Source organism: Bidens hawaiensis, unplaced genomic scaffold, assembly GCF_021521415.1.
Source record: "Bidens hawaiensis isolate Kalapana, Puna unplaced genomic scaffold, B.hawaiensis_p1.1 tig00000296_1, whole genome shotgun sequence".
Lineage (NCBI taxonomy): Eukaryota > Viridiplantae > Streptophyta > Magnoliopsida > Asterales > Asteraceae > Bidens > Bidens hawaiensis.
The window spans coordinates 5023125-5036660 of NW_027491024.1; the positions used below are offsets into that span (position 1 = coordinate 5023125).

At 37.4% G+C, this 13536-nt stretch overlaps 1 protein-coding gene across 1 annotated transcript; it reads right to left on the reverse strand.

The window, feature by feature from the left end:
* Positions 1-9173: 9173 nt before the first annotated feature.
* LOC143619749 (putative F-box protein At3g16210) lies at positions 9174-10426 on the reverse strand. Its single transcript, XM_077091609.1, has one exon. The coding sequence runs from the start codon at positions 10302-10304 to the stop codon at positions 9270-9272; it is 1035 nt and encodes a 344-aa protein (XP_076947724.1). The 5' UTR covers positions 10305-10426; the 3' UTR covers positions 9174-9269.
* Positions 10427-13536: the final 3110 nt, after the last annotated feature.

Sequence of the window (13536 nt, forward strand, 5' to 3'; positions counted from 1 at the left end):
AAACAAAAGTAAATGAAACAAGAGTTACAAGATTGTGTTGTATGTGTGCATGGAGAACGTGGATAGATAAAATAGATTGTGGCACACAACAAACTGTTACTAACGGTTTGATCTAAAAACCGTTGAATTTGGAATGTGAACACCCCTAACATACACACAGATACATGCATGCAAATAAGTTAACACCTCAAACAAATTTTCTTTAAACTTTGGTTCAAAACGAGTCAAATAAATTTTGTTAAAACATAAAAACAACATAATTATACATACATAAATAAAAAATACCAAAAGCTAACTAATTTATTCGAGGAGAAAGGCTTAAATAAAATACTTTACCTGGCAGTTGAGGTGGCTACGGCGGAAGACGACGGAGAAAAGGGATGGGTTTTATTATACCGGATGTTCTATTAAAAAAAAGTTAATTCGGTTGTTGACTCAATTTTAATTCAAAAGTCAATAAATTTATGGCCATTCACGTATTGCCACCTCTTAAACATCTTTAATTACATATATCTCAATTATAAAAATCATTACATATTTCTCCTCTTTAAAGCATACCTATTACATATTTATATTCATTTTATAAAAAACAACATTTTGATTTACCATTTTACCCTTTATATTAAAAAAACACAAATATATAAATTACAGATAAATTAACCACTATTATGTTATGCAACTATTTTGTCTCCAAAGAGGATGATACAAAGAAACAAGTGTAAACGGAGTACTCGCCATCAGGGACGGCTCGAGCATAGGGCACGACCGGGCGAGGCATTTAATTTACAGGGCACAATTTTTTTATTATATATTTTTATGAAAACGAAATATGTATATTTAATGTTTTACTATAATTATACAATAACTAGGTTGGTTTAGTGTTAAAGAGGTATGACTTCCAATCAAAAGGTTAAAAGGTTGTAAGTTCTAGTTTTAGTTGAGACATTTTTAAGTTTATTTTTATACACAAAGTTTTTTACACAACCTAAATCATAACCTGGTAAGCCCATTTAAAAATTTAATTATTTATACACATAAGGCCTATAATTTTTTTTCTATAATATTTCATTACTCGTTTGAGTCTACGGACCTTTTTATTTCGGCTTCGCCAAGGCATATAAATTCTAGGAGAAGACCATGCTCATCGTTTCCGACGAGGAACCGCCGCACCACCACCACTTCATTCACCCACTCTGCCAGTCTCCTCAATTCCCAGTTCGTCATCGTAAACAACGAACCACCACACACACCACCACCACCGCCACCACCAACGTCTCGTTTTACCGGTTTGCTAGATCCGATTTCCGACGAACACCACAACACTCAAGCTTTTCAGATTTGAAGCGAAATCCCACCCAGACAACTAGTAAGCTCAAGATTCAAAAAAATCATTTAATTCTACAATCGTTGAGAGTTGCAGGGTGTAGGAATCAACGTCAATAGTGGGTTTAGGTAGAGGGAAACAGTGGAAGAGGAGAGGGTGTGGAGGAGATAGGATGTGGAATTAAGGTTTGCATTTGCATAAAGAGATAGGGATAAAGAGTAGGTTAGAGAAGATGACGGTAGTCTCCGGTAATGTGACGCGGCTGGAAATTAGTCGGATAATCAAGCCATGAAGCATATGTTGGAGAAGAAGATGTTAACTCTTAATTATTATTTTATTTGTTTTTTAGTTGTAAAGGATATATAAGCATTTTAGAAAGGGTAAAGTGGTAATTTAATATAGAAAAGGGAAATGTGTAATTAGCTTTTTTTAGGTTGGGGAAATATGTAATTAATGAGCTTAGTAAGGGGATATATGTAAAAATCCCTATATTTATTTGATTTGTTCCTTACATAGTAATTAGAGTAAACTGCGATTTTCCTCCTCGTGATTTGTCCAAATATGTAGTTTTAGTCTAATAATTTTAAATTTGCGATTTCCGTCCATGTGGTTTCATTTCACTTGCAACTAAACCCACCCAAACTAACGCCGTTAAGTCTGATCGTTAAACCCATCAGTGTACACTAGGGGTGTGCATGGGTCGGTTTGGGGCGGTTTTAGGCCAAACCCATTACCATAACCAATATATCGGTTAATAGATAACTATAACCATAACCGATCTGTTATGTTGGTTTCGGTTAATCGGTTTTGAGAGTTATAGCGAGTCCGTTATGAGTCGGCTAACCGTAACCAAACCAATGTATAATTGAGCCTAAAACTTTGGTACTAAAAAAATAAAAATGACATGACATAGTTCAACAAAATATATAATCCTCAATATTAATAATATATATTCAAACACACGATAAATGGATTAACTTTTTAGTAAAATTAAATCATATAGTATAAAAATGAGAGCGTTATTAGTTTATTGCCTTCTTTATTTTCTCCAAATTATCAACCGTGTGTCTAATCATACTTCATAAAGTTGAGAATCTTGTAAATGGGATGGTTCGGTTTTGGAGGGTTTGAAATTATCTTTAACCAAAACCGACCCGTATTTGACGATTTTCAAACATTCATTAAACCGACCCTCTGGTTATGTCGGTTATCGGTTAAAATTGGTTCGGTTATAGTGCGGTTAATGGTTATGGCGGTTAATTTGCACACCCCTAGTGTGCACCTCACTTGAGGTGTAGTTTTGTCTTATCCCCCCCCCCCCCCCCCCAAATACACCCCAACCCTCCCGTGAAGGGGGCTTGCGAATTATGGTTGGAGTTTATATGGGGAGAAAACTGCCTCTCACGAGAGGAGTACGTTGATGGGTTTAAGGATCAGACTTAACGGGTTTAGTGGGATCAGATTTAGTTGCAAGTGAAATGAAACCACATGAACGGAAATCGTAAATTTGAAACTATTGGACTAAAATCGCAAATTTAAACAAACCATATGAATGAAAACCTCAGTTTACTCTAGTAATTATTTACTTATAAATTTACCTTATTTTTTATGACTTATATACTTATTAAACAGAAAATATTTTAAAACTTGTATATTTATTTCCACTCACTTTTTTTATAAAAACAACACTATTCGTCCTAGGTTTGGCATTGGATGTACTTTATGAATATTTTCTACTGACTTGTTTATATTTAGTTACGTCCGGTTTGGTGTATTAATGATTGAAGACATTTCATTTTCTTACCAAACGGACATAAACAGTAAGTTGTTCGTTAATGACTTTATATCCATCCCTTTGTTTGGTTATAGGAATGACACAAATAACGCGCGGTTCGTGTTCGTTAACGTCTCTATAACAAGAGCAAGGTATCACTGGCACACTTTCAATCCTATTTTTAACAAGACAATGAGAATAAAGACATGAATTATTATAATTATATCTTATGGTCCTTGTTATTATTCAATGAAATAAACCACTACATATTGATATTATTTTAATCGGAAAACTATATGGCTAAATCACCATGCAACTTATCATCATTTGGTTGTAAACAAAATATTTAAGCCTTTCTATTACTTTTCATTCTCGTCTTTTTTAGTTTCTTCTTTTATCAAATCCCCTTTAACAAATACCAGAGGTGAAACCAGACTCTCCACGTACTCCAATGCGGGCGCACTCCCTAAGTCTCCGTCTTTAAGTGATATGTTGAGTGTATTATACGAATCTTTGGACGGGTCATAGATAATTATGAGACTCCATGAGAGACTCATCATAAGAATTCTTCCGCTATCCAAAATACAAAGAGCGTAGGAGGGCAACTTCGGAGTATCATTCAACGGAAACTTAAATGAATATATTTTAGACCATTGGTTTTGCTCCTTCATAACCCACATGTTGAATTTGGCAATGGTGTCACTATAGTGTTTTTCTATCTAAAACGAGGAAATTGAAATCATTTATGCGGTCTATGAGTCTATTTGATACATGTTGCAACTAACTTGAATCAAACTTTTTACGTGTATTTGGATTGGGTAATGGTCCATTTGCATGTTATATTCTTCTTAACATGACATGGAGTGTTGCAACGACTACGATAGAACATGAATTGAATTTTCTATAAGCAAAAAAACGAAGGGACCCTGAATCCGCTATGTAGTAATGTAGCTTATGTGAAATCACATTTTAGTAACATAGATAAATCATCAGGTTAAACATGATTTAGACGATTTTAGTTTCAACTTCTATAGTTATTTAATATTGGTGTTTATGGGACTATACGCTTGAACATCGATTCTTTTTTTTCATAACTTTTTCATGTAATTTAATATTGGTGCATGACTAGCATTTTAAAACGTATTCGGGTTGAAACAAGTCATTTTTTTATACAAACCAAAGCAGATAGGGGTTGCACGTAAATGCTTACTTGGTGTAGATTTGTCTATGTAACAACAGATTTTGGTAAAATAGGGTACGAGGGCGAAGCCGCTTTACCGAATTGTAGAGGTGAAGGAAGTAACTCGGTGCTCCATACGTGGGAAATGATATAACGGGCCGCTACATGATATGGTTTGTCTATAAGTTTTGGTGTACATTTTCTTCTCCTGTGAAGTTATAAACAATAAATACTTTCTACAAACATTTAAAAAGTATGTAGGGGAACATAGAAAATAGTAACAAATTGTATTTCACATCTAACACTTGGTCTAACTTTAACAAAATTATACAGTAAAACTAGGAGTTATGTCATATTCAAGATGTTGGTGCTTTCAAGACTCTTTAAAATAAAACTCGCGATGTCCTTCTTTGGAATTCAAAACTTTACGCCTTTTGTCATTGTTAGCCATGAATCAAAACCATGAATCAAAACATTACATTTGTGTAATGGAAGCTCGGATTATAAATCATCAAATGCCTCATCTTATTAAAGGTTGAATTCTTAATGGACAACTTCTAATTAGTAAAACACGTATTTTTAAGGACTAACATAAAATGAAAAGCGAAACAATACTGTCTAAATCCCAAAATCATAAACTTTCAAATATTAAATCATGAAAAGGCTAACTTTTAGATGCCTTTTTTCAAATATGATATATCGGCATAAAGAAATTGAACTCGTTGTGTTAAAAACAAGTTATATCTTTTCTGTTAATTTCTTTTTCCTAGGACGTATTGTTACCCTTTTTAAATAGCTAGAGATGTCGTGTTACCGTTAATCTAGACACTCAACATACTAAAATGGATCATTGCAATGGCCTCATTCTAAAAACTTAATAACATCTTTCTATGGCAATTCTATACATTAAATTTCTAAAAAATGTTTTATTATAAACCTCATAAGGAAATATACTCTAAAGAAAGCAATAAACTAATTTCCATGTCGAAGGTAAAAAAATGTGATAAAAAATTCAAAAGGACATTTAGACGGCTATAATTTCATCTACAAAACCTCTTATTTTCTTGTCGTTCTTTCCTTTGTTTCATCTCCCTTTGAGCATATATCTAAAGGTGAAACAAGATTCTCCACACACTCCACGCAGTCCATCGTGTGGGGAAGTGAAATGTCGAGTTCATTGCACAATTTTTTCCTCGGGTCATAGATAATAAGATTCAATGAGAGGCTCTCCATAAGAATTCTTCCACTACATAAAATACAAAGTGATCTCTTCACTGGTAACTTAAATGAATATATTTTGGACCATTTGTTATGTTTCTTCATAACCCACATGTTACAGCGGTTTAGTGCACTAAGGCATCCATTCATGGTACCCAAACGATCTACATACTTAAATGGTAGATTCATCTTTGAAAGCATCATACTATTAACATTGAGGATGATTAACGTGTTCCTATTAGATTCAATCCAACACAAAAATCCATTTACAAAGTGACCCGCACCATGATGGTCTGTGTTAACCAAAATTCTGTTATTTGATGTGCTCAATGAACTCCACGAACTCTCTTTAAAATTAAAGACATTACATATTCTAAAATGATGTGTAAACTTAACAAGCTTTAGGGCATCCGAGTTCACACCATGACCTAATACAAATGCACATGAGGTGTGAACACTAGATGGGCATGGAAGTTCGTTGAACGCACGTGTGAATGGATTGTAAAGGATCAAATTACGAGAATAGGTCAATAGAACTATCCCATTGAACGTTCCAATAACTTTGGGAGGTTTTTGTTTTCCAAGTAGGTTTTCTAAAGGATAACGACTAACCACAGAATTAGGCACGTCGTCAATTGGCGCATTGTCGTCTATGAGACGCAAAGTTCTAAGTAGAGGGAGAATAATGGTTTTACGGGATCTAAACTTCATAAAGTTTGGTTCAGAAACCATGCAATTCCATTGTGTTGACACACACCTGAATCATAATAAGGACTTGGCAGGAAGCCGAGCAAGTATATTCCAAACAATGTCATCGTGTAGGGGATCAGCCATCAAGTCTGCCCCAAGTTAAAGTTCAAAGTTAGTCAAAGTTGGACTTTTGAGGTCAAATTTGATTATTAGTCTCTCACAAGTACATAAGCTCTGTCAATTGAAACAGTTCTCGTGGGACTTACCAAAATATCCAAAGCATGTATCTTCCTACAAAAAAAATTAAACAAATAAATTTATAAAAAAAATAATCATAATGTGAAAAAGTTGTTAATATTTATATAACAATCTGAGCTCGAACTCTCATAAGTCAAAACGAGCTTAGACGAGCTCCTATGTTGCACGGGAACGGGAAACGGGCATGGGTACGGGAACGGGAAACGGCAAAACTCCAAAAATCAAGAAACGGGTATGGCAAAGGTACGACAATAAATGCGTATAAAAAATAAATATATATAATAGATAATGTACCTCAAAGCCCAAAATATATTCATACGTTGATGTAAACTTCAAAATTCATATATATTCTAATGATAATCAATCATAAGTCTTTCAAAATCAATCATAATCAATCATAGTAATAATAGAAGGGCTAAATATTGAAATACACAAACTAATTTTAAACTTTTTATGTTAAAACTTATAAGTTTTGGAGACTAGATACAAACAATTGAAAGTAAAGGGGTAAAATTTTAAAATATCTAAAGTTATTTAAACCTAATAAATAACCTAATTCTAAGTTGCAACCGCTATTACCAGATACTCTTCTTCTTCCTTGTTTCCGGCAAATACTACAGCTCCGGCGCCGGAATATGCCGCCGGAAACGTTTAATAATGGTCCCGACGTTCAGGAAACGTTTCGAAACCACGTTTGAATCTTCAAAACGGTCAACGACCGTCCCCAACATCACGGAAACGGTCAAGAAACGTTTCCCGCCGTCCCCGATGATGTTTCCGTCCCCGGCGAGTTTCCGGGACGGGGTGCGGCACCATGGCAGCGTTTCCGTGCAACATAGACGAGCTCGGCTGGCAGCGTTTCCGTGCAACATAGACGAGCTCGGCTCTGCTCATTTACACCTCTCGTAGATCTACCAATTCGTACAGAACTAACAGAACTCAAACGATGTCGTTTCATGTGTTGTATCTACTGTCTAAACCAATACTCATAAGATATAGAAACTAGAACTAGCATTTCCAACAGATAAATCTTATAATACAGAACTTTAAACTTAAAGTTACACAGATCACCAATTCACCATAAAACTGCTTGAACATAAACAAATATTCATTCTAACTGAAACGCCTAATAAGCCACAAAATCAAAAGATTGGCGGATAAACTAACCAAATCTACACTTTCTAACATGATATTAACGCAAACACACACACAGACAAAAAAAAAAGCAAATTACTTTCATAGATATAATAATATACATTGTGAGCAATCACAGTTCTCAGCCTCCTTCCTAACATCCAGAACCGAACCAATCAACTCAGCACCTTCAGTATAATTTTCTGATAAATACAAACAGCATTTGGTGTAGTCGAGAAATGTTTTAATGGAGCTTATGACAAAAAACAAACTGAAAGAGAAGAAAATTAAAAGCCGAAATCCTTCCCAAATATTCAATAAACCTAAAACTACATTACATTAGTTTGTGATTTGAATATTTGGGAAAGATTTCAATAAAATAATACATAACTTATACTTTATATTAGCCCCTAATCCAAATGCCCAACCTCAATTCTCAAACCATGTATTTAATTTTATATCCTAAACGACTAAAAGTGTTGCATATTTTGGTTATACCTTTTGACAGGTGCATTTTATATTTATGGAGACCTTAAAAATAAGCAGACGTAATACTTGCTATAAAATTCATCACTTCCAGACATGGTTTCTTTCTCTATTACAAAGCTGAAACCAAACCACTAGTAACTTGTTTGGTTTTCTATTATCAAAAACCGTTACTAATTGCTGGCTAAGGTTTGATCTAAAAACCGTGAAAGCCGGAATTTGAACACTCCTAACGTACACATTACACATACATATAAGTTAAACACCTCAAACAAATTTTGGTTCAAAACGATCGAGTCAAATAAATTTTGTTAAAAACATAAAAATAACACAATTATACATATACATACATAAATAAAAAGAAAAAACCAAAATTCTCCTCAAATACAAACTGATATACAGTACAAGACCTATAATAAAATACAAACTGCATACCTTCAAAAATCGACGATGTCTTAAAAAATTCCCTAATTGAAGCTAAATATCACTAATGTGAGGACAAACAGTTGAGGTGGCTACGGTGGAGGAAAGCTGGGAAGGGTTTTATTATACTTCTAAATTTCGGTTATTTCGGTTGAAGGGTTTTTAAAACAATAAAACCCATTTAAAATTCAAATTCAATAAATTTATTTGAATTTGATTTGTTACTTAACTTAGTAATTATTTACTTCTAAATTTATTTTATTCTTTATGACTTATACTAACCAAACAGAACTAAAACCCTTCAAACTTGTACATTTATTTCCAAACACTTTTTGTAGCTATTCGTCCTAGGTTTGGCATTGGATGTACTTTTTGACTCGTTTTTGTGTATTTGCGTTCGGTTTGGTGTATTAATGATTGAACACATTTCGATTTCTTACCAAACAGACATAAACATTAATAAGTTGTTCGTTAATGACTTTATTATATCCATCCCTTTGTTCGATTATAGGAATGACACAAACAACGCACGGTTTGTGTTCATTTACGTCTCTATAACAAGAACAAGGCTTGGCTCGCACAATTAAGTAAATATATATCAAGACAATGAGAATAAAAACATGAATTATAATTATATCTTATGGTCCTTGTTATCATTCAATGAAATAAACCATTACATAATGGGAAAACTATATGGCTAAATCACCATGCAACTTATCATCATCATTTGGTTGTAAACAAAATATTTAAGCCTTTCTATTACTTTTCATTCTCGTGTTTCTTTAGTTTTTTCTTTTATCAAATCCCCTTGAACAAATATCTAGAGGTGAAACCAGACTCTCCAAAAACTCCAATGCGGGCGTACTCCCTAAGTCTCCGTCTTTAAGGGAAATGTTGAGTGTGTTGTACGAATCTTCGGACGGGTCATAGATAATTAGGAGACTCCATGAGAGACTCATCATAAGAATTCTTCCACTATCCAAAATACGAAGAGCGTAGGAGGGCACCTTCGGAGTATCATTCAACGGAAACTTAAATGAATATATTTTAGACCATTGGTTTTGCTCCTTCATAACCCACATGTTGAATTCGGCATTGGTATCACTGCCACGGTGTAATGCACAAAGGTATCCATTTAAAGTACCCAAAAGATGTGGATCAAACGGTAGATTCATCTTTGAAAGTCCATTACTTTTAACATTGAGCACGGTCAACGTGTTCTTAACATTTGCAATCCAGTACAAAAATCCATTTATAAATGTACCCACATCAGGCGCATGCTTAATGGATATGTTGTATCTTGAAGTGCTCCAAGAACTCCAAGAACTCTCTTTAAAATTATAGACATCACATATATTGCAGTGTTCACTAAACCTAACAATCTTTAAGTCATCCGAGTTCTCACCATAGCCAAATCCATACCCGCCTTTGTTACAACAAGGCGGTGGGTTGGGAAGTTTCTTAGATTCGCATGTAAACGGATTGTAAAGAATGAAATAATCTGAATATCCCAAAAGTACTATCCCCATGAACGTTCCAATAACGCTAGCATCCACGTGTTTTCTTAGTAGGTTTTTCAAAGGATAGCATCGACTGACTACCAAATTACATGTGTCGTCAGATGGCACATTGTCGTCTATGAGATGCAAAGTTTCTTTTAATGGGAGAATGATGGTTTTACGTGATCTCGAGTTCATAAACCTTGGTTCCCTAAGCATGCCAATCAGTGTTTCGATACGCACCAAAAACGTAGCACGGGTTTTGCTGGAAGCCGCAAAAATATTGCAAACAATTTCTTCAGGTAGGAAATCAGCCATTGGAAAACAAACACAAGTCTTAGTCGATCGACAACGGTCAACCTAGAAAAAACGATATGTCTATAAACTTCAACAAATTAGTAGAAACAAGTAATCATATATTTATGAAGTTAGCAACTAATAGTAATAATCAACTTAAAAAACAATGCTGAAGAAACACTAATCGACCCTGGGCAGATTACGGATAATCTGGGGGTTAAATAGATGTTTCCCACGAGGGGTTAGATCCGGCAAAGATGGTTCTTCTGATAACCTGCAAAACAGACACCGTGATCTCGTCACTGAGAAGGGGGGGGGTACCTCCTTGTGACCACCCTCCGGCGTGAGAATCAGACTAGATTGCTCTTGAATATAAGTGTATATTAAGAGATTGCTAGAGCAGATATCAGGTATAAGATATAAGATACAAGATAAGATGAGATGATCATACCATTTGGGGTATTTATAGCCGAAGGTAGGTTTCCAAGAGGGTATAGCCGGCTGAATAGTATTCCTGTTCTACCAACTGTGGCCTACGCACGTGCCATGCTGGTAGTTGGTGGGTAGGCAGCGGCTGACAGTGACCAGGCCTGCTGTGTACTATTCCTTTTCCACCAACTGCAGGCTATGCATGTGGTATGACAGGAGTTGGTGAGTAGGCAGCGGCTAATAGTGACATACAGTACAAGAGCATGCTGCTCGCCATACTGTTGTCAATGAGCTATCGAATCTCTGGTCAGATCTTTTGCTCATACCTCGTCAGGTACAGTACAAAAGATCCTCCAGTATCGTACGGACTGGCTCATTTGGGCGGGAGTATTCCCCCTCCCGCCTTTCTTCGGGATTGTTCCCGGCTTTGCTCATTCCTTCAGGTGACTACTGAATTATTTTGAGAGCTAAGTGCCTTGTGCGTGTAGCCTTGCTGCGCGGGTGGCCTTCCCTGATGGCTTGTATCCGCAGCTGCGGGAACAGGCGGAGTACTTCGCCATTGGGAGGCATTTCCTGTGGGAACAGCTTGCGTACTGCGCGTAAGGACGTCACGTCTCTGAGCTTGGTGGGTCCTGCGGATCCAGTTGGTTTCTGCGCAGACGTCTCTCTTCAAGGTGAGTCCTGCGGGTCCAACTGGGCTCTGCTGGGACCTACCTCTTCAAATGCTTACCTGAGGGTTGGGAAAGACGTATTTGGCAAATACTCGGGTTTCCTGATTGATTTAAAACCTCATATAAATATATATTTATATACTTTTATAACCGACGTATAAAATGCCTAGTGTTTATCTTGACCTGGAACTCCGGCGATAAATTTGGCAAATACTCGGGTTTCCTAATCAATCAATATAATTTTCACATAAGAATTAGAATAAAATATTACAGTAATAAATAGAGGATAACTTAGGAAAATATATTTGTATTTATAAATTATGATTACCTAATACTAATATTGATCTTTGGGTATGATGCGGGTAGGTCTGTAACCTCTTCGCAAGTCAGGAGCGTTGAGTCCCACTTGTGTGGATTCTCCATGAGGTTTTGGTAGTTTTGAACATAGTGATCAATTATGTTAAAACCACCAATTCCATCTTAGAGTTTCAAACAATATAGTTCTCGACGTTCCCGCTATGCGGGGATGTTATTCCCGTTTCCGCAAGCATGGCCCAGAAGATCCTTCTTGGTTTCAATTCCCTGCGGAGCGCTAGGTATGTGAAGGGTTTTGCCTTGACACTGTACCCGCACTCGTCTTATGGTTACTTTACTTCCAAGGTATTCCTGGCGTCAATTCCCTGCGGGTGCTAAGTATGTGAAGGGTTTTGCCTTAACACTGTACTCGCACCTGTCTTATAGTTACTTGGTTGCCAAGGTAAGGGGTATTTTCCCGCTTACTTTTGAATCTTTTTGAAATTTTGAAATTCGAAGAGTTGGTGAAATGATAAGAACAGTCCAAACTGTTGAAACGTCGTCCGACGGTTTCTTCTGACAGTGTCAGGACGTGCAGGAAGTTATGGCGACGTGACAGTATATGGTCATTCCAGGCGCTTTTTCAGGCGCGTGGGCGTAATTTTTCGGGCGCGTGGCCGCGAAATTAATGGCACGCGTCCTTTCAACAGCTGTTGCCAGCTTGCTCATTGCCACGTGTCATAGTTTCATTGCACCTGCGATTTCTCTCTCTTCCGCATTAAATTCATCGCATTAATTGCGATGAGTGTATAAAGGGGGAGAGGGTCCTTTGCAATCCACACTTTCACTTCTCTTCATCTTCTAAACGATTTCCGGCGAATACTCACTTTTCCGTCGAGCATTCTTCTGAAATCGTTTTTCTGTACATCCAAACATGTCTTCTTTTGCCGAGGAGTCTGACGTGTTCGTCGAGAATCCGTCGTCCACTTCTGATAAGGACGACAAGAGCACTGCTGGCGAGTGCCAGTGCGCTCTTCCTGCCGAGCTTTTTCAGTACATCGTCCGGAAGTTCATGCTCGAGCCGTTCGAGCCTGAGTTTCCGGAGCCACACCAGACGGTGTACGATGCCCCCAAGGGCAAGATAGGGGTGTACGCTGCATTCTTCGTTTATGGGAATCTCAGGTTCCCATTGACGAAGTTTGTATACCGTGTCTTGGAGAGGCACGGTGTGCATCTGACGGAGGTACACCCGATGGCGATCGCCAAGATCCGCCACTTTGAGTGGGTGTGCCTAATTCTGGGCGTGGAGCCCCATGTTGACCGGTTGATGACCTTCTATTCTTGGAGGTGCATCCAGGGGTGGTACACCTTGGTCAATCGGATCAAGGGGTTGAAGATCTGCGCTACCGAGCGCAGTCTTCGGTCGTGGAAGCGTGAGTTTTTTTATATCTCCGCTCGCGTCGTCCCCCTTGCGATGACCTTTAAGAATGGGAGAGCACTCCCCGCCCTTCACGCCCTCAACTACCAGGAGGCGGAGTGGTTCGCCAAGATCTCCCGGGTCCAGACTCCGGTATACCGCTTTGCGGAGTCTGGGATGGTGATGCTTGGGATGAGCCGGGTGTGGAAAGAGGCGTCACAGGTTCCCATCGTCCTCGAATACGGTTTGAACTCTGTCCCTTACGGTATGCTCTGTCTTCTTTGTTTATATAGGTTTGTCTTCTAACTGTTTGTTTCTTTTATTTCAGAGGGGAACGACTTGCAGTCTCTCCTGCAGCCGCGGGAGAGTGATGGTCCCGCTCGGATGGGTACTCGTGCTCTCGATGAGAACGAGTTTCCCATCTTGGAGCAAACGAGGGATC

Excerpts from the sequence above, each read along its gene's own strand:
- LOC143619749 (XM_077091609.1), bottom strand. The coding sequence starts at position 10,304 with ATGGCTGATTTCCTACCTGAAGAAATTGTTTGCAATATTTTTGCGGCT.